The 26,428-nt window shown below is 42.2% G+C and overlaps 1 protein-coding gene across 1 annotated transcript; it reads left to right on the forward strand.

Moving 5' to 3' along the window:
• Positions 1 to 26,428, forward strand: mesd (mesoderm development LRP chaperone). The gene is made up of 3 exons (XM_078530475.1): positions 1 to 260; positions 5,567 to 5,799; positions 25,232 to 26,428. The coding sequence occupies exons 1-3, from the start codon at positions 99 to 101 to the stop codon at positions 25,461 to 25,463; spliced, it is 627 nt and encodes a 208-aa protein (XP_078386601.1). The 5' UTR covers positions 1 to 98; the 3' UTR covers positions 25,464 to 26,428.

Genomic DNA, 26,428 nt, shown 5'->3' on the forward strand with positions numbered 1-26,428 from the left:
AGCGCGCACGCGCTCACGCGCACGCGTACGCACGGCGCCCTGTGCGGGTGGGCGGGTTAAAGCGGCGGCGGTGTTCGCGCGGGAGGCGGGTGGTGAAGATGGCGGCGCCCGCGGCCTGGTTGTCGGCCTTGCTGCTCGTGTTGCTGCTGAGCGGCGCTGCCGGGGAGGAGGATGGGCCCAAGGCCGGCCAGAAGAAGAAGAAGAAAGACATCCGCGATTACAACGACGCCGACATGGCGCGGCTGCTGGAGGAGTGGGAGGTGCGGAACCCCTGGGGGGGGTCTGTGTGTGAGGGGGGGTCGGACTCTGTCAGGCGGGCGGCCTGTGGGCCCCCCCAACCCCCACCCCACACGGAGAGAGGGAGCCAGGACCGGGAGCCCGGGGTGGGGGGGGGGGGGGTTTCTCATCCAAATTCAATTAGGCTCCACCGACCGGTGTGGAAAATAACCCCGTGAGCTCCAGGGGAGGGAGAAGCCCCTTTGTGGCATAGACTAAAATAAATGATCGATGTTTCTCTGAAATAATGTAGCTGCTGCAAGTGGGGATCACTGCATCTTGCACTGGAGGAGGCCATTTGGTCCATCCTGTCTTGTGCTGACCCTTTGAAAGAGCTACCCCGTTATTCACACTCCCCCTCCGACTTGGAAACTTCTAGTGTGTCTCTTTCCCTCCCCCCCCCCACCGTTATTATTGAAGCTGCTTCCAGAATCCCACTAGCTAGTACATTCTAGATCATCCTAACTCGTTGTTGAGCAACAACGGGATTTTGCAACAGCAACTTGTATTTGTCGAGTGCCTCTCGTGCCAGAAAACATCCCACTTCGCAGGAGCCTTACAAAGCCAAATTTGGCACTTGAGCCACTTTGGGGAAGATGGCCAAAAGCTTGGTCACACAGAAGTAGGTTTTAGCGTGTGTCTGAAAGGAGGAGAGTGAAGTTTAGGGAGGGAATTCTGGAGTTTGGGGCTGAGGCAGCTGAAGGCATAGCCAGCCAATGGTGGAACAATTAAAATTGGGCATGCTGGAGGCTAAAATGAGATAAGTGCAGAGACCTCAGAGGATTGTGGTAGTGGAGGAGATTAGAGATATAGGGAGGGGCATGGCCATGGATTGAAAACAAGGCTGAGAATTTCAAAATCAAGATATTGCTTAACCAGGAACCAATGTAAGCCAGTGAGCACAGGGAAGTGCAGCACAGAAGGAAGCCATTTGGTCCATTGTGCTTGTGTTGCCTTTCTGAACTAGCTAGCCACTTTTTCCATCCCCTTTTAATTTTTTTTTCAAATATTTATTCCCCTTGTTTAAAATATACTATGAATATATGGATAACACATTGTTAGGTGTTTATTACAGGCCCCCAGCTGGTCAGCGGGAAATTGAGGAGCAAATATTGCACAATTTGCAGAGGTGTGTAAAAACAGTAACAATAGGGTAATTATATTAGGTGGATTTCAACTTTCCCAACATTAATTGGGATAGACATAGTGTTAAGGGCTTGGATGGAGTGGATTTCTTGAAGTGTGTGCAGGAGAACGTTTTAGGTCAATATGTGGAGGGTCCAACAGGGGATGGTGCAGTGCTGGACCTAATTCTGGGGAATGAAGCTGGGCAGGTGGCTGAGGTGGTGGTGGAGGAGCATTTTAGTGATAGTGACCACAACATGGTACAATTTAAGCTTGTTATGGACAAAGAAATAGACAAGTTGCAAAAAAATGTTTTGGATTGGGGAAGAGTGGATTTTAGTAAAATAAGGCAGGATCTGGCCAAGGTAGATTTGGAATAGCTACTTGTGGGGAAATCTACAGAGGAACAGTGGGGGGTGTTCAAAAAGGAAATGGGGAGGGTACAGGCTCAACATGTTCCCTCTAGGGTGATAGGAAGGAGTAACAAGCCCAGAGAACCATGGATGACCGGAGATATTCAGGATACGATGAGAAGGAAAAGAGGCTTTTAGCAGGTACAAGGGGAGCAAATCAGCGGAGGCGTTAGTGGAGTACAGAAAGTGCAAGGTGGAGCTTAAGAAAGCAATTAGGAGAGCAAAGAGGGGATATGAGAAAGCACTGGCTGGTAAAAGGGAAAATCCCAAAATATTCTAAGTATATCAATGGGAAGAGGATAACCAGGGAAAGAGTAGGGCCCATTACGGACCAAGGGGACAATCTATGGGAGGAGCCAGAGGACATCGGTAGAGTTTTGAACGAATACTTCACCTCCACCTTCACCCAAGAGAATGAGGATGAAGGTATTGAACTCGGGGGGCGAGACTGCAAGGTTCTTGAGCAAATTGATATAGGGAGTGACAAGGTGTTGACAGGCTTAAAAGTGGACAGATCTCCAGGTCTGGATGATTTGTGTCCCAGACTGCTGAGGGAGGCACGGGAGGAGATCGCAGGGACTCTGACCCAAATTTTTAATTCCTCTCCGGCCACAGGGGAGGTGCCAGAGGACTGGAGAACAGCTAATGTGGTTCTGTTATTTAAGAAGGGTTGTAGAGATAAGCCAGGGAACTATAGGCCAGTGAGTCTCACGGCAGTGGTAGGGAAACTATTGGAGAAAATTCTAAAGGAGAGAATCTATCTCCAATTGGAGAGGCAAGGTTTGATCAGGGATAGTCAGCATGGCTCTGTCAGAGGGAGGTCATGCCTAACAAATTTGATTGAATTTTTTGAGGAGGTGACCAGGTGTGTAGATGAGGGTAGTGCAGTTGTTGTAGTTTATATGGATTTCAGCAAAGCCTTTGACAAGGTCCCACATGGGAGACTTATAAAGAAGGCAAATGCACATGGGATACAGGATAATTTGATAAGGTGTATTCAAAATTGGCTTAGTTATAGGAGACAGAGGGTGATGACAGAAGGCTGCTTTAGTGACTGGAAGCCAGTGGCGTACCGCAGGGATCTGTGCTGGATCCTCTATTATTCGTAATTTATATAAACAACAGAGATGACTATGTGGGGGGTAGGATTAGTAAGTTTGCGGATGGCACAAAGATTGGCCGGGTGGTTAACTGAGGTTGAGTGTCTTGGGCTACAGAACGATATAGATGGGATGGTCAAATGGACAGATAAGTGGCAGATGGAATTAACCCTGAAAAGCGTGAGGTGATACACTTTGGAAGGAGTAATTTGACAAGGAGGTATTCAATGAACAGCATGACACTAGGAAATTCTGAGGAACAAAGGGACCTTGGCGTGTGTATACATAGATCTCTGAAGGCGGAGGGCCATGTTCGTGGGGTGGTGAAAAAGGCATATGGGACACTTGCCTTTATCAATCGAGGCATAGATTACAAAAGTAGGGAGGTCATGTTGAGGTTGTATAGAACCTTGATGAGGCCACAGCTGGAATACTGTGTGCAGTTCTGGTCGCCACATTATAGGAAGGATGTGACTGCACTGGAGGGGGTGCAGAAGAGATTCACCAGGATGTTGCCTGAGATGAAACATTTAAGTTATGAAGAGAGGTTGGATAGACTTGGGTTGTTTTCGTTGGAGCAGGGAAGTCTGAGGGGCAACCTGATCGAGGTGTACAAGATTATGAGGGGCATGGACAGGGTGAATAGGGAGCAGCTGTTCCCCTTGGTTGAAGGGTCAGTCATGAGGGGATATTAGTTCAAGGTGAAGGGCAGGAGGTTTAGGGGGGGATGTGAGGGAAAACTTTTTTACCCAGACGGTGGTGACAGTCTAGAATGCGCTGCCTGGGAGGGTGGTGGAGGTGGGTTGCCTCACATCCTTTAAAAAGTACCTGGATGAGCACTTGGCACGTCATAACATTCAAAGTTAATGGCCAAGTGCTGGTAAATGGGATTAGGTAGGTGGGTCAGGTGTTTCTCACATGTCGGTGTAGACTCGATGGGCCAAAGGGCCTCTTCTGCACTGTGATTGTGTGCATTATCCCCTCATTCTTTTGTTGATCTTAAAGCTATGCTCACTGGTAAACAGCAGGGACCATGAATTTAAATGTGGCTGAGAGCCAATTTGAAGCCACCAAAAACTAGACAAGACTGTGCCTAGATTCCCAGACTGTAGTCTGGTTTTCTGATACTCCACAACTCTGAATCAGCTCTTTGGCATCAAATAGGACAATCCCTGTCATTGATAGCAGCTTTCATTCATGTACTAACTTTTAATGTAGAATTTAATGTAATATGCTCAAAAACAAGGATATAAATAAATGAAATGTAATGCAACTGAGCCAGGACCAAAAGCTTGATTGAAAACATGAAGGTTTTAATGATAAAAGTAAAATACTGCGGATGCTAAAGTGCTGGAAAAACTCAACAGGTCAGGTAGTACCTGTGAAGAGAGAAAGAAACAGGTAATATTTCAAGTCCAACGTGACTCTTCTTTGGGATAGAAGAGGTTTTCAATTAGCTGATTTTTAAAAGTGCAGAGAGTAGTCGAGAGGTGGAGATGCTACAGGAGGTAGTTCAAATTGTGGATAGGGTGACTAATGGTTCTACCAACAATGACTAAATGAATTTGGAAAGATGTAAAGAAAGACTGGGGTCGGGAGACTGAAGGATGCAGAGGGGATGTTAGATCAGAGGTAGCCATAATTGCTTTGGAAGGATTTGAAGTTGATGATTTTAGAATAAGTGCATTAAGAGACAGGGAGACAATGTGTATCGGTGAGGAAAGAGGCTGATGTGGCGAGAAGGGATGGTGCAACAGTTGATCAGCTGAGTTTTGGACAGTTAAAGGATGGCAGATCATCTGAGCAGCCAAATGATAGAGACCCAACCTGAGGGTCTGAAAGCAGCAATAGAAACTTAAGAAATATTTTCACATTTTCATTGCCTGACTCAGGCAAACATAGCAACCGTTTGGCAAGTTGCCAAGTTTAAAAATACACCAGGAATTTCCTCAAAGTTATCCACTTTGATGCCAGAAATGCAGGGTAAACCTCTCTTGCACATAAATGGGATTTGCACCTCACTTCCAGTAAAGTTAAGCAGCTGCAGTTCCAAGGAAGCTACCAGCCATTGTTTTGTTTAGCAACGAAAATTTTTCAAATCTTTAGTATTTAAGATCTTTATTTTCAAGAATTGACCCTGTTGATAGTATTGCTGCATTACTGTGATAGTATTACTGAGACAAGATTTGTATATTCCAGACATTACACACAATAATTCCTGCTGAGGGAATTAATATTTTTTTCTGTGTATATTCAATATTGAGCAGGATGTGGTCTATGGTAAAGGTATTGTGGACCCTTTCCACTATGAACCCTCAAATTACTTAAGTCAACTTTCACTTTATGCAAGAGTCCATTCAATTATGAGTCCATTCAATTATAAAAGCTTAGAAAGTTTTCAAATTGTAGAGAGCTTTGAAAGCTGCGTACTTGATTGGTGTGCTTTTGGCAGTCAAGCACAATGGTGTAGTGTTCAAATTAAACTGTAAATCTGAACCGGTCAAAGAATATGGAAGAGCACTAAACAAAATGGCCATTTCCATTAAGTGCTCACTTCATGTCATCCTGCACAATATTGTTTGGCATTAACATCGATCTCCAATTAATACTCTATTCTCCAGCAGAAATTTGTATTACATTATCTTTATACAGAAAGACGATGATATTGAAGAAGGAGACCTACCGGAACACAAGAGAACTTCTCCACCAATAGACTTTTCCAAAATTGATGCCAGCAATCCTGAAAACCTTTTGAAGATGACCAAGAAAGGCAAGACCTTAATGGTATTTGTAACAGTGTCCGGGAATCCCACTGAGAAGGACACTGAGGAGATCACCAGTCTTTGGCAAGGCAGCCTGTACAATGCAAACTATGATGTCCAGAGGTAAGTGTCTGAGCATTGTGACTAAAAACTATAGATAACTTGTGAATTGACAAAACTAATTCTGAAGATTAATTTTAGGATATTTTGGCACTGTGGCAGTAATGCTGCATGATGATGGGAATGGATCTCCCATCTGTGCTGAATGATGCACATAAGAACTTCTGCTGTTGTACTAACAAATGAAATGGGGTCTGTTCAGTTTAATTACTCATTCAGTGATCCCAGCTTAAAAAAATGCACATACTGGGTGAAAACTGATCTTGCGTGAGCACCTTGTTGAATGACCAACTGACATTACCGTCTATGTTTGCATATGAACAGTTGCTGCTTGAATGGTGTAGAGGGACTCCATTAGTAATTTTGGACCTGTACCCCATGCAGGCCGTCACATTGAGAAGAGCTATTTGAGAATGGGAGGAAAGGAGGAGATTTAAAAATTATTTTAAGGAGCAAATTAGCATTATCAAAACTGAAATTAATAATTTTTTTCTCAGGTAAGGTTATCAAGGGATTATTGAATAAAAGCAGGTACAGTAAATTAAGTTGAGGTGCTGATCGGCCATGATTTAATTAAATAGTCGAGTAGGCTCAAGGAGCTGAATAGCTGTCTCCTTTTCTTATATTGCTGCTGCAATTACAGGACCATTCCCTATATTTGGAGCTAGCTGCTTTTGTAGTTCATCATGCTGTAAACTCAGACATGGCCAGTTACACTGTCTGGAATTGTGTCACTCTGAACTCTGTAAATATGCACCATAGATTAAGATTATGAAATTTATATAGTTATTACTAACTGTGTCGTACTTAGGGACTTCTGTACAGTTAGAGTTTCTGTATTTTGGACGAGACGTTAAATCGAGGCTGCATCAAACTCTTCAGGTGGACTTAAAAGATTGTGTGGCACTATTCAAAAGAGGCCTTGGGAAGTTCTCCCCTCCCCCCAAAAACATGAGGGAGACAGTGGTGTAGTGGTAATGTCATTGGACTAATAATCCAGAGACCCTGGGTGATACTCTGGGGACCAGGGTTCGAATCCCATCATGGCAGCTGATGGAATTTGAATTCAGTTAATAAATCTGGAATATAAAATTTGTCTCAGTAATGGTGACCATGAAACTATCATTGATTGTCATTAAAAACCCATCTGGTTCACTAATGTCCTTTTTGGGGAAGGAAACCTGCCATCCTTACCTGGTCTGGCCTACATGTGACTCCAGACCCACAGTGATGTAGTTGACTCTTAACTGCCCTCTGAAATGGCCTAGCAAGTCACTCGGTCTCAAGAGCAATTGAGGATGGGCGATAAATGCTGGCCTAGCCAGTGATCCCCACATCTTGTGAAAGAAAAGAAAAAGTTTTGGCGGGCATTTATCCCTCAAATAACAGCACTATAAAAGATCATTATCTCGGTGCTGTTTATGGGATTTGGCTGTGCGCAAATAGCCTGTCATTACAACAGTGACTGCAATTCAAAGGCACTTCATTAGCTGTAAAGCGTTTTGGAAAGTTCTGAGGTAGTGAAGGGCACTATAGAAACACATGTTTCTTACATTTGAAAAAAGTAATGATTTTGTGATTATTTGCTGATGTTGATTAAATTACTGCTACTTTAGGCTGTAACTGTTCTAAAATAATATAATCCACCAGGCAAAAGGATTGAGTAATTGCTAAACCTGTCTCTGTTTGTACTTTTTTTAAAAGATGAGAAACGTTGACTGTAAACTTTCTCAAAAAGGCCTGCCTATCCATTAGGCCTAAAGCAGGAGTGGGAGTCTATAATAGTTATTTCCTATGTCTTTTCCTCAAGAGTGAAAGATCCTGAAATCCAGTTACAGAGGAGCCAGCAGTATGCAAATACTGACTCTTATGGTTATAAAAAGCAACCAAGGCACAAAATACCAGAAACGCTCCAGGTCAAGTGGAGAGCACCACCACCTGCAGGTTCCCCTCCCAGCTCACACCATCCTGACTTGGAACTATATCACGTTCCTTCACTGCTGCTGGGTCAAAATCCTGGAACTCCCTTCCTAACAGCACTGTGGGTGTATCTACACCACATGGCCAAAGAAGGCAGCTCACCACCACTTTTTCAAGGGCAATTACGGATGGGCAGCAAATGCTGGCCTAGCCAGTGATGCCCACATCCTGTGAAAGAATAAAAAATAAGTAGCATCCTTCATCAAAACTCATGCCTGTACACCATTAGCTCCTTTGCTGTCTCTTAGGAATTGCTTGACGTGGATTGTTTCCAGTTTATTGTACATTATTCCAGATTTCCAGAACCTGCAGTTTATACCAGCTAAACACAAAGCATAAAGAGGTACGGTCCCTTAAAATGGACCAAGTATGTGGACAGTTTGGACTCAAGGGCCTTAAAGAAGACAGCCTCAAACAAGCGAGGCTTTAACTGACCTTTTCTTTTGCATTGTTACTAAATTCAAGACAGCTTCCTGTGGATTATTCACATGAAAGCTTTTTTTAAAAGGCTTGACACACATACCTCAACACTAAAACAATAAATGTACAATCAGCTGTATGAATATCTTTGAAATTACCTTGAGAGTTCTAGTAAGTGAACATTTAGAAAAGCATAACTTGCTGAATGGCAGTCAACATGGGAAAAGATAGTTTAACTAATTTGGAATTTTGAAAAATGTCACTGAGTTTTGGTGGAAACTGAAGAAAAAAGGCAAACTCTTAGTGGTCTGAGTAAACATGAGTGAGGCATTTTCCCACCAGCCCCGACATGTTATTAATTTATTAATCCATAGCTAATTCCGAAGTGGAGTTGTTAATGTAAGGAATAGGGGTAAAGGGAAGCTGTGAATTGTGATGAATGAAGCAGTTATTTGTTCAACAATACACTGATTCAAACTACTGTTACGATGGTGGATTCAAAATTCTTTACATGAAAGTTGCGCTGGTTTATTTAATACGATGTAGAATCATTATAACCATAGAGTGCAGTGCAGGAGGAGGTCATTTGGCTTCTTTGAAGACTAAGCGCTGGATTTTCACGAAGTCAGGAAGACTTCATGGACCTCTAAAAAGGGCAGGTGGGACCCAGATGTGGAAGTTCCATCCCCATTTCTAACTCATCCACTTTTTGTTGGTAGGGCAAAGGGGCTGAGTGTGATTTACAGCTGGGAAACCTGAACTCGGCAGGACCGCACTGAGTTCAAACAAACCCTGTTTTGGCTGGTCCAAGGGCCATAATCTGCAATGTGGGAGCCATTAATTGATGGAATGGACCTAAACACTCACAGTTATGCAGATCTTGCATGCCCCTCTCAATCTCCAGTTTGAGTGCCCCTCTCTTTAAACTTTTAAAATAAACAGACTGCAGCTGTCAGTGAGAATTGGGGGAAAAAATCCCTCTGCTGGACTGTTTTGACAGATGTGGTTGGAAAAAAGGTAGTATCTGTTTGTCCCAGAGAGCCAAGGTTGGCCTTCCGACCAGCCCTACTTCAGTGCTCACCCATCCCCATGGCCACCTACGCTCTACTTCAGGGTTCAGCGAGTCTGACTCTATTCTGCATGCACGACCCATAAACAGTACTTGTTTGAAACACTTCCGCACCATAAACTCACTCAAATGGATTCGGTTTGGCAACACAATTAACGATGCCCCTAAACGCGTAACACACCAGATCTCTCTGGCCACGTACTCTCAAAGTGAGGAATTTGCTCTTGTGCATGGTTTCAATTTTGGTGTGCCTTCATCCCAAATCAAATGGGAAGAAGTATTTGCTGAGTTTGACCTCGTCTATTGCAACTATCACGCCTCAAACCAGCATCTGCTGAATCCTTGAAAGCGCACCTACCTGATCTAGTGCATGCATTTTGCAGGATTCCAAACGACCTGTCTGATTTTCACACATGCAATGCTGCAAGACATTTGTATTGTGAGGCCTTAAGACCAACCAGGACAGAGACATCAGTAAACCTGACAGAGGGATGGGAATAGACATCCTTAACAAGCGTGACCATATCAAAAAGAAATGCACAACATGCTTAATGACAGGCCCAAATTCATATCCATTGGACCTGCTGCTCAATATGACTGGACAGCCTTGCTTGAAAGTAAGCTATAAAAACACTTGCTGGACTTGTGTAAGAGTGATGAGCAGCCGCATGATATATATATATGGCGGCATACTGCTTCCATGTAGGTATGGGTTCCATGAGAAAAGTGTCTTCGATGGAATGAACCTAACTTCCTGCCTCTTGCATATTTTTGATATGTGGATGATACATTTCCTATATTTAAATCTGTAGCAGCATGCAATAATTTCCTTGCATGGCTTAAGGGCTCCATCTGTGCTCAAATTCACCTTTGAAATGCAGCAGTCAAATTAACTCCCTTGGCATAGCATTTGAGAAATCTGCCAGGGGATTCTCTACCATGGTCTACCGCAAGCCTACCTTCATTGGTCAATACACGCATTGGGATTCTTACAGTTCCACACGGTATAAGATTGGCCTTATCGGCAACCTCGTAAATATGGCCCAAGCCATTTGCTCACCATGCAAGTTTGATGCTGAAATAGGGCACACCAAAGGCATCCTGCAGGATAATGGCTACCCTGATTGGATCATTTTTTTTGCTGTATATCGCGCAAACTCATTAACGGGCCTAAGGCCATCACTTTTGGCCCTGAAAAGTGTCCAGTCTACCTCAGATTACCCTGAAGAAGCAGGTGAAGGTAGCTGTTTCACGTTGCTATTATGCAGCAGCAACACGAGTGATATTTGCCACTAATGGGATGCCACCATCAAGTTAAAAGACATTCTGCCTATCACATAAATGAGTAATATGGTGTATGAATTTCAGTGCCAGTGTGATGCTAGTATGTAGGCCGTACATCCCAAAGACTGCTGGATCGTATCAAACAGCATGTTCCAGCCGCGTTTCGCAATGGACAAGATGCAGACCATACCCCACCAGCCTGTGTTTGCAAAACTCAAAACACAAGTGTCCAACATTAGATGTGATTCTATGATTGGAAAACATTTCCTCAGTGTGCTAAAAATTATGCTAAGAACCAATTTAAGTTGGTCAGTCGCGCTTGCAGTGTAGCGTATTTGTGTGCTGGAAGCTACATATATTAATACTTAGGGACCCGTTCTTTGCCGATAGAACGCTTTGCGCCTGTTTCAAAATAAGCGATAGCCATTCACTGGTTCATTCCTCGGGGCAATGCCTTGATCAATTGGTCAAGCTGCCTGGTTTAAATTTCAAACGAGCTTGGCAGTTAACTGTCAGTCACTATTAACTGGTGCATTCTACATGGCAATGCCTCTACCAATCAGAGTCCACTTGCCAACCAATCAGCACTCTCTTCTCATACAGTATGAAGTTGTTGCTTCTCTTGATGTTGGTATCTTTGCAATTGTCCTGATCAATTCAAGATGAAAAGCTTCGACAAAATGTCTTTTTTCAGCAATACTCAAATACTTCCCTTAGTATTTACTTATGGCTCACTATAAATTACCTTGGCTGTTACGTCCCACATTTACTTCAATCTTGGAGTGAACTAAATTCTCCACTATTTTCAGAGTCTCCTACAGTTTTTTTTTCCCTGGTGAATGTTGCTATTCGCTCTATTGCATGTACTGGCTCTCTGAAAGAACTATTCACTTAGCCCCATTCATTTGTCCTTAAAACTTCAAATATTTTTCCTCCCCTCCTAACATATAGTATGGATTAATCTTTCACCAGTTTCCAGTGGGACGCTCTAAAATCATTTATTCTAACTCCTCTGTTTCTCCTTGCCCCTTATCTAAAGTGTTTAACTAACTCGATTAAGTTGTTTTTTGAGATAATCGAGATAGTTCCAGGATAATGCAGTTGATCTGATAGACAAGGCCTTCCAGAAAGCATTTGATAAAATGCCACACAATAGCAAGTTGAACTTCATGGAATAAATGGGACGGTGGCAGTGAGGATACAAAATTGACTGAGTGACAGGGAACTATGAGTCGTGGTGAACATTTTTTTTTTGGACTGGAGGAAGGTATACAGTGGTGTTCTCCAGGGGTCAGTACTAGGACCATTGCTTTCCTTCCTTGGTGTACAGGGCACAATTTCAAAATTTGTGCAAAATTTAGAAATATTGCGAACTATGAGGGAGATAGTGATGGACTTCAAGAGGAGACAGGCTGGTGGAATGAGGAGACAAGTGGCAGATGAAATTTAGTGCAGCAAAGATTTATGAGTGTGGTTCCAGGCATGAGGGATTTCAGTTACTTAGTTTGGAGAAGCTGGGGTTGTTTTTCTTGAGACGGTTGAGAGGAGATTAGATAAGTGTTCAAAAGAAGCAAAGGACAAGTATTTAAGTGATTGACAATCAATCAATGGCAACACGAGGTAGAACTTTTTTAATGCACCAAGTGGTTAGGATCTGGAATGCGTTGCGTGAGTGTGTAGATCAATCATGGCTTTCCAAAGGGAGTTGGGGAAACACCTGAGGAAAGAAAATTTTCAGGATTGTGAGGAAGGCTGATGGTGTGGGACTAGCTGAGTTGCTCTTGCGGACTAGCTGAGTTGCTCTTGCAGAGAGCTGGCAAAGACATGAATGGTCTCCTATGCTGTAATGTTTAGTTGATTCACCCTCTTTTCCACCCCCTGCCCCTTCCGTTTTGGTGCCCTCCCACATCCTCCAACCCCCCTCTTGTTTTGGTGCCTCTTTTCTCCCCCTTTTATTTTGGCCCCTCTTTTTTTTCCCCCTCTCTTGTTTTGGTGCCCCTTTATTCTCCCCTTCTTTGGTTGACACTCATGATTTCATGCTCTCTGGTTACTGACTGACTAACCAGAGGAAACTGTTTTGCATTCAAAATCTAAAATTAAAACGGAGAACTTACATTTTATATAGTGCATTTCACGATTTCTAGACATCTGTTTTACAGCCAGTGAAGTACTTTTCGAAGTGTAGTCCAAGTTGTAATGTAGGAAACATGGCAGCCAACTTGCACACAGCAAGCTTTCACCAGCAGCAATGTGATGACGACCAGATAATCTTTATTTCTGTGGTGTTGATAATAGGGATAAATATTGGCTAGGACACCAGGGATAACTCCCCAGCTGTTCTTCGAAATGTTTTTCATCCATCTGGGCAGGTAGATGGGGCCTCAGTTTAACATCTCATCCAAAAGACTGCACCTTCGACAGTGCAGGACTGTATCGGTGCAGCATTGGAGTGTTGGCTTTGATTCTTGTGCTAAATCCTGGTGTAGGAATTGAACCCAGAACCTTGTGACTCAGGCAAGAATGCTATCACCAACTATACCACAGCTGACACCCAGTATCTGGGTGTCTTAGATGTCTTGTTCTAATGAAAAAGGCATAGTTTATTGTTTGGCCTCGTACCTAAAGCCTTTTAGGCTGTGATCATAGTGAATTACAGAAAGTTAATGCGCAGGTACAGCAATCAATTAGGAAGACAGATGTCATGTTAGCTTTTGTTACAAAGGGATTGGACTATAAGAATAGAGAAGTATTATTGCAGTTATACAGGGCGTTAGTGAGGATGCACCTGGAGCACTGTGCAGTTTTGATGGTCTTACCTAAGGAAGGATACTTGCCCTAAAGAGTGTGCAATGAAAGTTCACTAGGCTGGTTCATAGATTGAGGGGATTGTCCTATGAGGAGTGATTGAGTAGACTAGGCCTAGATTCCCTGGAGTTTAGAAAAATGAGAAGTGTTCTAATTGAAACATGTCAAATTAAGAGGCTTGCCAGGGTAAATGCTGAGAAAATGTTTCTCCTGGCTGGAGAGTCCAGAACATGGGTTCACAGCCTCAATAAACAGTTGACCAATTAAGACTGAAATGAGGAGAAATTTCTTCACTCAAAGGGTTATGGAGCTTTGGAATTCTACACTCCAGGGCCCTGTGCATGCTCAGTATGCCAGTGGTTGATAGATTTTTGGATATTAAGGGATATGGGAATTGTGTGCAAAGGTGGTGTTGAGGTAGAAGAATGGCAGTGCAGTGTCAGAGGGCCAGATGCTCTACACTTGCTCCTATTTCTTATGTTCGCTAATACTAGAGGAAAATATTACAGATGCTGGAAATCTGAAATACAAACAGAAAATATTGGAAATACTCAGGTCAGACAGCATCTGTGGAGAGAGAAACATTTAACATCTCAGGTTGATGACCTTTCATCAGAACAGGCAAAAGTTAAAGATGTAGCACGCTGTTTCTTCTCTCCATGAATTTGATATCTTCCCAAAACTGGACATAGTATTCTAACTGGCCTACCCAATGACTGTCATAGGTTTAGTATCACACAAAGCACATATAGTATGGCCAAGCTCACTTTTTCCATAGGCAGTACACTTCTCCAAGTCATTAATTCTGAATTTTTTTTTAAAAGAAGCATATTATCTAAATGGTGAGAGATTGCAGAGCTCTGAGATTCAGGGGTCCTAGTGCATGAATCACAAAAGGCTAGTATGCAGTTACAGCAAGTAATTAGGAAAGTGAATAGAATATTATCATTTATTACGAGGGGAATTGAATACAAAAGTAGGGAGGTTATGCTTCAGTTAAACAGGGCATTGGTGAGACCACATCTGGAGTACAGTGTACAGTATTGGTCTCCTTATTTAAGGAAGTATGCAAATACATTGGAAGCAGTTCAGTGAAGTTTACTAGATGAATACTTGGATTGTGCAGGTTGTCTTGTGAGGAAAGGTTGGACAGACCAAGCTTGTATCCGCTGGAGTTTAGAAGAGTAAGAGGCGACTTGATTGAAACCTTTAAAGACCGGAGGGGTCTTGACAGGGTGGATGTGGAGAGGATGTTTCCTCGTGGGAGAATCTAGAACAAGGGGGGGTCACTGTTTAAAAATAAGGATGGCCCATTTAAGGCAGAGATGAGAGAGTTTTTCTGAGGGTTGAAAGTCTTTGGAACTTTATTCCTCAAAAGGTGGTAGAAGCAGAGTCTTTGAATATTTTTAAGGCAGGGATAGATCCTTGATAAGCAAGGGGATGAAAGGTTATTGGGTGTAGGCAGGAATGTGGAGTAGAGGTTACAATCCGACCAGTTTTTTGAATGACGGAGTAGGCTCGAAGGGCCAAGGGACCTACTCCTAATTTGTGTTCATATATAATTTTAATTTGAAAGAAATTCCTGCATAAAAACTTCTGTTCCAAAGCTAATTGATTAACATTTGCATATCATTGAAGATTTTTAATAAAGCAGTGAAATGGCTGATTCAAAATTGTTTATAAGGTTGTAACCCCAAAATAATCTGGTATTTTAGTAGTTTCCAATTTGGCCACTTATTCAAATACTGGTACCACTTCCAATCTTTGACCCTTCTGAGGTGAATAAAATGAGTATTGCATCAGGGTGGGGAGAAGCAGAGATTGTGCAAGCGGCTGACCCTTACTGTAGTACTAAAGCAATATTTATTTTCAACTGTCATTTGTGTCTGGCTTCAGACTTTGTTTGCTGGTCAGGATAACAGGGCAGTGCTGCCGGCAATTTACTCTGGGGCGTTGCCTCTGATGTGTCACGCCTTGATTGATTAATATGTGGAAAACACATCCTGGTAACATGCTTCTGTCGCCTATTTATTGCCATTTGGCCCATTGAGTCTGTGTTGACTCTTCTGAGGAGTAATCTAGTTAATCCCACTCCTTTGTTCCCCATGTCCTTGCAGTTTTTTTTCTTTTTCAAGTATTCATTCAGTTCCCTTTGAAGGTTATTGATACATCTGTATTCACTGGTCTTATCAGGCAGTACGTTCCAAACCCTAACTGCTCATGTATTTTTAAATAAGTTTTTCTTTGTCATCTCTGGCTTTATTGTGCCCTCTGGTGTTGGCCCTTCAGCCAAAGGAAAGGGTTTCCCTTTAGTCACTCTATCAAACCCCTTTTTATTTTAAACACCTTTATCAAACCTCCTCTCAGCCTTCTCAGCTCTAAGGAGAGCAACCTCCACTTTTTCCAGTTCCCACTTAGCTATAGCCCCTCAACCCTGGAATATTCTAGTAAATTTCTTCTGTACACTCCAAAGTCTGCACGTTCTTTCTAAAATATGGTGCCCAGAATTGGACACACTAATCCAACTGGGGCCCAGCTAGTTTTCACAGACTTGTCATATAGGTTTGGCATAACTTGCTGACTTTTGTACACTCCATTGATAATGCCAAGGATCCCAAATGCTTTATTAACTTCTATTGCCACCTTCAAAGATTTATGCACAAGCATCCCAGGTCTTTCTCCTCTTCCATAATTATGTCATCACATTGTGACCTAAGTTAGCAAGGATTGTGTTGTCTCATTCTTCCTACCACTCTTTAGAAAAGATATATTGGCCTTGGAGGGAGTGCAGCATAAGTTTTTTTGAAGGATAAGCATGGCAAGTTTCAGGAACCTTGGATAACAAAGGATATTGTGAGATTAGTCAAAAAGAAAAGGGAAGCATTCGTAAGGGCTAGAAGGCTGGGAACAGATGAAGCCCGTGGAGAATACAAAGAAAGTAGGAAGAAACTTGACCCCTTTTAGCCCTCCTGACTCCTTGGTTATGAAAACTCACTGGCAACCAGGATTAAGGAAAATCCCAAGGCCTTTTATACATATGTAAAGGGCAAGAGGGTAGCCAGGGAAAGGGTAGGCCCAATCAGGGACAGAGGTGGGAATCTGTGTGTGGAGCCAGAAGAAATGGGAGAGATACTGAATGAATACTTCTCATCAGTATTCACCAAAGGGAAGGGCTTAGCAGTCGATTTGTCTAGGGAAGAGTGTGTAGATAGCCTGGATCATGTTGAGATCAAAAAAGAGGAGGTGTTAGGCGTCTTGAAGAATATTAAGGTGGATAAGTCCCCAGGACCAGATGGCATCTACCCCAGAGTACTGAGGGAGGCAAGGGAGAAGATTGCTGGGGCCTTGACAGAAATCTTTGTATCCTCACTGTCTACGGGTGAGGTCCCAGAGTACTGGAGAATGGCCAATGTTGTTCCATTGTTTAAGAAGGGTAGCAGGGATAATCCAGGAAATTACAGGCCGGTGAGCCTTACATCAGTGGTAGGGAAATTATTGGAGAAGATTCTTCGTGACAGGATTTACTACCATTTGGAAGCAAATGGGCATATTAGTGTGAGGCAGCATGGTTTTGTGAAGGGGAGGTCGTGTCTCACTAACTTGATCGAGTTTTTCGAGGAAGTGACAAAGATGATCGACGGTGGAAGGGCACTGTATGTTATATACATGGATTTCAGTAAGGCCTTTGACAAGGTCCCTCATGGCAGACTGGTACAGAAGGTAAAGTCGCACAGGATCAGAGGTGAGCTGGCAGGATGGATACAGAATTGGCTTGGTCTTAGAAGACAGAGGGTAGCAGTGGAAGGGTGCTTTTCTGAATGGAGAGCTGTGACTAGTGGAGTTCCGCAGGGATCAGTGCTGGGACCTTTGCTGTTTGTAATATACATAAATGATTTGGAGGAAAATGTAACTCGGCTAATTAGTAAGTTTGCAGACGCCACCAAGGTTGGAGGAGTTGCAGATAGTGGAGAGGGTTGTCAAAGGATACAACGGGATATAGATCGGTTGGAGACTTGGGCGGAGAAATGGCAGATGGAGTTTAATCCGGACAAATGCGAGGTAATGCATTTTGGAAGGTCTAATACAGGCAGGAATTATACAGTAAATGGCAGAACCCTTAAGTGCATCGAAGGGCAGAGGGATCTGGATGTACAGGTCCACAGGTCACTGAAAGTGGCAACGCAGGTGGATAAGGTAGTCAGGAAGGCATATGGCATGCTTGCCTTCATTGGCAGGGATATTGAGTTTAAAAGCTGGGAAGTCATGCTGCAGCTGTATAGAACCTTGGTTAGGCCACACTTGGAATATTGCGTGCAATTCTGGTCACCACATTACCAGAAGGATATGGAGGCGTTGGAGAGAGTGCAGAGGAGGTTTACCAGGATGCTGCCTGGTCTGGAGGTTATTAGCTATGAGGAGAGGTTGGAGAAACTCGGATTGTTCTCACTAGAGCGACGGAGATTGAGGGGCGATTTGATAGAAGTTTACAAAATTATGAGTGGCATGGACAGAGTAGATAGTCAGAAGCTTTTTCCTAGGGTGGAAGAGTCAATTACTAGGGGACGTAGATTTAAGGTGAGAGGAGAAAACTATAAGGGTGATGTACAGGGCAAGTTTTTTACACAGAGGGTAGTGAGTGTCTGCAATTCGCTGCCAGAGGAGGTGGTGGAAGCAGGTATGATAGTGGTGTTTAAGAGGCAGCTTGACAAATACATGAATAGGATGGGAATAGAGGGATACGGATCCCGGAAGTGCAAAATGTTTTAGTTGACGGGCAATATGATTGGCGCAGGCTTGGAGGGCCGAAGGGCCTGTTCCTGTGCTGTACTTTTCTTTGTTCTAAATTTATCAGAAGGCCTCCAAGGGTTAAATTCTGATTTGAGATTACACAAATCATTCTTTGGAATTTTAGAAGATTGATGGGGGTGATTTGACTGAAGTTCAAAATATCATGGGGAACAGGGTAGATAGTAAACTATTTCTGCTGGCTGGGGCATCTAGGACTAAGGGGCATAGTCTTAAAAATTAGAACCAGACCTTTCAGGAGTAAAATTAGGATGGTAGAAGTTTGGAAATCTCTTTTGCAACTGATAAGTGATTCTAGATCCATTGTTAATTTTAAACCTGAGATTGATAGATTTTTTGTTAACCAAAGGTATTAAGGAATCTGGGGATAATTGGAGTTGGGTTACAGATCAGCCATGATATAATTGAATGGCAGAACAGGCTGGAGGGTTAAATGGTGTACTGTATATCAACAATAGCAGTGATCCTTGTACTGAATCTTGTGGAGTTCCGCTGTTGCCTCCATCCAGTCTGAAGAAGCCATTCACTACATTTGTTTTCTATCCATTAGGCAATTTTGCAAAATACAATCACCGTGGTTTGATGAAAGGGAAATCATGTTTGACAAATTTATTGGAGTTCTTTGAGGACGTACAGGCAGGATGGATAAAGGAGAATCATTAGATGTAGTGTATTTAGATTTCCAAAACACATTTGATAAGGTACCACATAAAAGATTACTACACAAGATAAGAGCTCATGGTAACGGAGGTGATATGTTAGCCTGAATAGAGGACTGACTAACTAACAGGAAACGGAGTCAGGATAAATTGATCATTTTCAAATTGGCAAACTTGTGGAGTGCCGCAAGGATCGGTGCTGGAGCCTCAACTATTTATGATCGTTTTTAAAGATTTGGAAGAAGGGACCAAGTGTATTGCAGTCAAATTTGCTGATGATACAAAGTTTTATAGGAAAGCAAGCTGTAAACAGAATTGACAGTTGCAAAGGGATACAGTTAAGTGGGTGAAAATTTGGCAGAGGGAGTATAATGTGGGAAAATGTGAGGCTATCCACTTTGGCAGGAAGAATAGAAAAACAATATGATTTAAGTGAAGAGGACTACGGAATGCTGTGGTACAGAAGGATCTGGATGTCTTTGTACATGAATCACAAAAAGTTAACATGCAAGTAATTAGGAAAGCAAATGGGATGTTGGTCTTTATTGCAAGGAGAATGGAGTATAAAAGTAGGGAAAACTTGCAATAATTGTACAGGGCATTGGTGAGGCCTCGGTGAGAGTACTGTGTGCAGTTTTGGCCTCCTATGAAGGTCTACTTCGAGGGATATACTTGCATTGGAAGCAGTCAGAAAAGGTTCACTAAGCTGATTCCTGGGCTGAAGGGGTTGTCTTTTGAGGAAAGGTTGAGCAGGCTGGGCCTTCTCTCATTGGAGTTTGGAAGATTGAGAGGCAATCTTATTGAAATATATAAGATTCTGAAGGGGCTTGACAGGGTAGGTGCTGAGAGGGCATTACACCTCATGGGGGGAATCTAGAACAAGGGGCTCTGTTTAAAAATAAGGGGCACCCATTTAAAATGGAGATGAGGAATTTCTTCTGAGTATCATTAATCTTTGAAATTCTCTTCCCCAGAGAACAGTGGAGGCTAGATTGTTGAATATATTCAAGGCTGAATTAACAAATTTTTGATTTACAACAAAGTTGAGGGTTATGGGGGTCAAGTAGGAAAGTGGAGTTATGATCAGATAAGCCAAGATCTTATTGAATGGCAGAGCAGACTCAAGGAGCTGAATGACCTACTCCTATTGCTTATCGTATCTGATGTACCCACACTGCTGCTGCCCCTTTTATGCTATGGGCAATAGCAAACCTTTTATGTGGTTCTTTATTAAACATTTTGAAAGTCCATGTAGATAATGCCAACTCCCTTGCCCTCGCCAACTTCTGTTACCTCATCCAAAAAACTCAAATCAAGTTAGTCAAACATGATTTGCCAGTAACGTGTCCGTGCTGGCTGGCTCCCCTTTATTAGTCCATGCATGTCCAAGCAGCTGTTAATTTTCTCCCAGATTATTGAGTCATATATGAGGAACATCCTGCTGCATAAATTCCCCGTTGCTCTTAAGTGACTAAATGAAGTGACAAATGTTGTGGTGATGCTGTATGTCTTCGCATTTGACTTCTTTATTCTGATTCAGCACTGTTGACTAAGTTAAGTGGTGATTTTATATTCCCTGTGGCCAGTGAACAGCATCATAGACTGCACACAGGCAAACAAGACGCACTATCATCTGGTGACTATATAGTGACTCAAACACTTCATTTTAAACTTAAAAGCAGGACCAATGGGATAAGGAAATAATTTGATTACACAAGTGAACTCGTTCTCATTGTTGTACTAAAGCTTACTCTCTTCCAGCTTCCGATGAAGTGTACAGGAAGGACTAGACAAGGCGTGAAAGTTTACGTGTCTGACATTCCATTTTTCAAATGTTGGAATGCATTTCACTCTTGGTCTTTTTTGAAGGTAACTGACCTTGTGTTGTTCTTTATGGTTTGCCTGGGGTCTAGAGCAGGGAAAGAATATTTAACCACAGCGGAGAAGTTGTTTTACCTGACCTGTTCATAAGGCCATAAAATGTCCTCCATGTGGGTACTGGTCTAGTATGGGTATATCCTGAGGTCATTCAGATACTAATTACTTTCAGTGAGGGAGATTTCTCTAAATTGGCAGTAGCTTGGGCCCTCCGACATGGTGCTGCTGAACACTTTTTTTTGTTCAGACATGCCTGCCTCCTCTCTCTCCAAGTTGAGGTTAGGTCACTTGGAAATTTCAAAACTAAGAGTCAGATTTTTGGAGATTACTGAAATTTCCTGGCATAGGTCTGAAGGGACATGAAACCAAGCTGGGTAAATGGATTTAATAAATTGATCAGCCAATGTGTATTGTATATGTGAATTGTAGGACAGACTTGAAGGGCTGAATGGCCTGTTCCAGTATCTTGCTTTCTCTACATAAGGGGTTCCATTTCAAAAGCATAGTAAAAGTTGTAATGTCAATATGCTATCGAAGTGTCAGTTTGTTCCTCTCTTCAAACTAAGGTTCAAATTATTTTCTTTGATCAAATTGAAAGATGCTTGTCTGGTTCAGGCTAGAGGTTTCGAAAATTATCCAAAGCATCCAATAGTTTTAAGTTTTGATGAAAGGGCATTGACCTGAAACTTTAACTCCTTTCTCCTTATCCTTTCTACCAAATTGTAAGGCTTCACACTTCATGGTTGGGTTGGTGGTAAAGACACTTTGGTGAAGGGCCCCAGTGGTGTTGAGGGGAATGCAGGTACTTGATTTGTAAATAAGCTATTCATGATTTATTTTTATGAACTCAACATGAAAACTCAAAAGATTTCAGAGGGCTTGAAGCTGGATGCCACATGCTGCCAAGCCAGAGATGACCATGGAGTCTCAAAGATAATGCAACAGCGCCACCAGTCTTGAAAACCCAGTAATGCAGAAGAATTAAGATCAAAATAAGTGACCAGAAGATGACTGACTTAAATGTGACCTTATAACAGGGATAGTTGCACAATAAGTGCATGCAGATTTTAAAATATTATAGTTGATGTTAAGGTAAACTGAGGTGATATTGGGTTGGCAGTGCAATTACTGGTCTGCTATTGGTTCTTTTCTGTTTCCTGAATTGGATATTCTGTAATGTAAGTGGTTCACCTTTGAGCCAGTCAATTTAGCCCTGTGCTACATATCAAACTGTTCAGTGTGATGCAGTGGATTCTTGCAAGATGCCAGATGTTTAATTCTATAGATAGTAATGGAACTGTGATGGTGTTTAGGAACTGAAGTCACAGATCCATCTATAGTGATGTATAGCAATAGTTTAAAAATAAAAACGTAATTCTGAGCGAGTGCTGTCTCTCATTCGACACTCTAAGCTCATCACAAACAATCCTGCAAGGATATTAGACTTCAAGATAAAAATCTCCAAGTAATGGCTTACATCCTGAGCTGAGAGGACAGTAACTTTCTTGAGGTGCACTAAATAGTTTTCCCTTTTTTTGTCTTGTATCTGAATTTCCATAGATTCCTGCCTACATTTTGAAATCTCTTGTTTCTTCTCCGACTTCTCAATGCATCGAGCTTTTGGAGGTCTGGGTGATTTGCTGTATTACACTCCATTGACTAAATGTGAGCATTTCAAATCTGAAACCTGAACCTGAAGCTATCTATCTCCCCCTCCACAGTGTAATTTCTTTGAGTGAGAGATGTTCCCATAATTGTCATCACATTGTGACCCAAGTTAGGACATCATTTAAATGACGCTTTTGTTTTGAACCATTGCTTCAGGCTTCATGTTTCCACTTTGGAAATAGATGTACAGTGATTCTCCCAACTCCATTCTACTGAGGGACAATTTTCCTCACTGAAGTTTGGTTACTTGATAGACTGGAGAAGCTGTGATTTTTCTCTGTGGAGAAGCTGGAGAGGAGATTTGATAGAGGTGTACAAAATCATGAGGGATCTGGACAGAGTTGATAAAGAGAAACTGTTCCTATTGGTGGAAGGATTGACAATTAGAGGGCACAGGTTTAAGGTAATTGGCGACATGAGGAAAACCTTCACACACTGAGTGGCTAGGACCTGGAATGCACGGCCTGCGAGTGTGGTGGAGGCAGATTCAGTCATTACATTCAAAGGGGAAATGGGTCACTATCTGAAAAGGAAAGATTTCCGGGGCTCTGGGGAAAAGGTGGGGGAATGGATTTAGGTGAAATGTTCCTGTGTGGGGCCAGCACAGACATGACTGGCCATATGGCTTTGTTCTGTGTTGTAACGATTCTATGATTCTAAATTACTGACTTGAACCTCACTGGTCATGCAAGTTAGGAAGTTGTGAATGTGCTGCCATCGTTCCTTCATTTATCATTGGGTATTAAAATCTTGGGCTACATTCTTGAACATTTCTGATGTACACAGCAGGCAGGTGAGGCTCTCCACAGGAGGCAGGTGAAAGAAAACACTCTTAACTGACCAGCTGGCCTTTTCCTGTCTGTTTTTGTATGTTTGTATGTTCATATGTCAAGTTAGTGTAGGTCTGCAGTCCTCAGTGTGAATATTGGGTTCAAATGTTTGAAATCCCTGTTGGCTGCAACCTAAATTGCACCAAGTCCCATGCACTCACCATTCCAATGTTTGCTGAGCCACATTGGCTCCCAGTCTGGTAATATCTTGATTTTAAAATTCCTACCCTTGTTTGTAAATGTCACTGCTGCCTCCCACCTGCCAATGACTTCACCCCTCCCTATCTCTCTCACCTCTTTCCAGCCCCACAACTTTTAGATCTCCGCATTCCTCCGATTCTGGCCTCTTGCATATCCAAGATTTCATTCACTCCACCATTGAAGGCTGAGCAATTAACTGTCTGAGTTCTAAGCTCTGGAATTCCCTTCCTATACCCCTCTACTTCCCTATCCTTTTTAAATTACCCCTTAAACCTCTTTGACCATATGTTTAGTCTCTTGTCTTTAATAACTTGCTAGCCCAGTGTCAAATTTACCTGATAATGCTCCTGTGATGGAACGCAGCATGGTTTACTACAGTGAATGTGCTATGTCAATGCAAGATTTTGTTGAAGGATTCTCGTGGCTGATCATGATACATGAAAGACTGGGGACAATAAAATTGGAACTCACGTTCTTTTTTTGTCTCATGCTTCTGTTCTTTCATGCATTCAAAACAAGTAAGCAGGGAGGCAGATATAAAATCCAGCAATAATAGGCAAGCAAATTCCTTTGGAACATATAGGAACAGGAGTTGGCCATTCTGGAACCAGGAGACAGTCTCAGATTCTTGTTAGGCAGGGGAATCAAAGGTTATTGGGGGTAGATGGTAATGTGAAAATTGAAATGCAAGATGATCAGCCACGATCTTATTGAATGGCGGAGTAGCTCGAGGGGGCTGAATAGCCTACTCCTATTCCTTATTTTCTTAATAAAGAGACAGGCCATTTAGGACTGAGATGAGGAGGAATTTCAGAGGGTGGTAAATATTTGATATTCTCTTCCCTGGATGGCTGTGGAGGCTCAGTCATTGAGTATGCTCAAGACAGAGATTGATAGATTTCTAGACAGTAAAGATATCGAGGGCTATGGGGACAGTGCGGGAAAATGACTTTTGAGGTAGAAGATCAGCTGTGATTTAGTTGAATGGCAGAGCAGGCTCGAAGGGCTGAATGGCCTACTCCTATTTCCCATGTTTCTATTCAACAACTCTTAACTTGTTCAAACCATTCAGTCAGATCACAGCTGATCTGCAACTCAGTTTTATTTAGTTACCTTTGACCCATATTCTTTAATGCCCTTGCCGAATAAAATTCTATCGGCCTTGATTTTAGCTTCCACAGTCTTTTGGAGAGAATGTTTCAGACTTCACTACCCTTTGTATGATTTCACTTCTTAGTGACCCAGCTCCAATTTTAAGATTGTGCTCCTGTGTTCTGGATTCTGACCAGGGTATATAGCTTCTCTGTACGTAGTCTATCAAATAGTTTCATGAATTTAAACAACTTGATTAGAATTTAGCAATACCAGCCGGGTTTATGCAATCTCACCCCCTAAGTTAACCTCTTAAACTCATGAATCTGCATTGCACCACTCCAAGGCCAACATATCCTTCCTAAGGTGTGACAAAAACAGAATGTGGTATTCCAGATGGAGACTGACCGAGGAACTGCGAATGTAACAAAACTTTCACCCCTTTGTAATCCAGCCCCCTTGAGATAAAAGCTAACATTCCATTAACCTTTTTGATTATCCCTGTCCCCGTGCATTAAATCACCAAAAACATTTCCTAGGCTGAGCGCAAGGAATGGAAAGACCTGACTGTAAAAGTTCATCAAAAACCAGTAACTTGGCCAGTAGAGGGCTGGGCGTTTGGATCTATCTCCCATTATCTTGGCTCTGTTTCCTGATGGTTCCTTTTAAGTTTGATCGAATTATCTGGATACTGGGCACTTCCGCTCTTAGGGGAAAATTCACTTCCCTGTTTCCTTTTCTAGATTCGTTGTCGGTTCTGACCGTGCCATATTCATGCTGCGTGATGGAAGCTATGCTTGGGAGATTAAAGACTTCCTGATAAATCAGGACCGCTGTGCAGATGTCACTGTTGAAGGACAGGTATATCCTGGAAAAGCAGCAGAGAAAAAGAAGAATGAAACCAAGCCTGATAAGAAGAAAAAAGATGCAACGGCTTCACAGAAAGACAACCGAGTGAACAAAATTGAACTATGATGCAGTTGAGTTAAATGGTTTTCAAATGACTAGATGAAATGAAATTTTCTTTTGTATTTGATGATTGCCTTTTGATGTTGAGATTTCTTATTATGGAGCTATTATTGAATCCACAGCACTGGATTTTATAGCTCACCAAGTTTTTGGAGGTCAAATTGCAGTGTGAGCTCCACCTAACGTTCATTCCTAATATGAAGGCACTCCTTGTGAGCTGCAGCCTTTTAAAAAGGTAAAAATGAAGCCTCTAGGTACAATTGTAGACTTATAAATCACAATTGCTGCTTGTACCTTACACCTCAACACTGAATGGGATTCCTCTTCATTTTGTTCTAGTTTACACTTCAATTTAAATACAAGTTCCTTTTTGTGATTTAAGTACTCTGACGCACAGACCATTATTTTCTATTGGTGCCTTTTATGAACAGTGACATATATATACATACGTTTATAACTTCAAAATGAAATTATTGAAAATACAGCAAGTGTATGGCCCATATATGTGTAATGTATTAAACTGATTTTCAAGCTGTTTCAGACAATACTCAGGCACATTCTGTACTGCATGCGTCCTACTGTAATGTCTTCATTCCATCAGCTTTCATGTTGACTCAGCAGAACCTGATCTGCGCTGTAGCCTCAATACATGGTAAGTTTGTCAGTCTTGCAAATGTATTTTTTTGTGTGGGGCAATTCAACTGTCAGTCACTTAAGATGTTTCAAAGAAAATCAATCATAAATGTCTCCACCACTTTTTCCTGAGCTATGTGCTTAGTATGTTACATTTTTGAGGTCCCTCCGTTGCTCCATTCTATATGTACAATACAGTCAGAACAAGCTGACATTCAGTTGTTGTAGAATGTTGCCTAGAACTTTAAACATGTTATCTGACATTGTAGTAACTGTTACGACGATGCTTTTAAAATGATTGGAGTATTTACTGATAAAACCTCACTTGCTCAAAGGAG

Source organism: Cetorhinus maximus, chromosome 26 (assembly GCF_964194155.1).
Source record: "Cetorhinus maximus chromosome 26, sCetMax3.hap1.1, whole genome shotgun sequence".
NCBI lineage: Eukaryota > Metazoa > Chordata > Chondrichthyes > Lamniformes > Cetorhinidae > Cetorhinus > Cetorhinus maximus.

Bases quoted from the DNA above. Each gene is read 5' to 3' on its own strand.
- mesd (XM_078530475.1), top strand. From the start codon at position 99: ATGGCGGCGCCCGCGGCCTGGTTGTCGGCCTTGCTGCTCGTGTTGCTG. The intron at 261-5,566 runs GTGCGGAACCCC...ATCTTTATACAG, and splicing joins GGCTGCTGGAGGAGTGGGAG to AAAGACGATGATATTGAAGA. The intron at 5,800-25,231 runs GTAAGTGTCTGA...TTCCTTTTCTAG, and splicing joins GCAAACTATGATGTCCAGAG to ATTCGTTGTCGGTTCTGACC.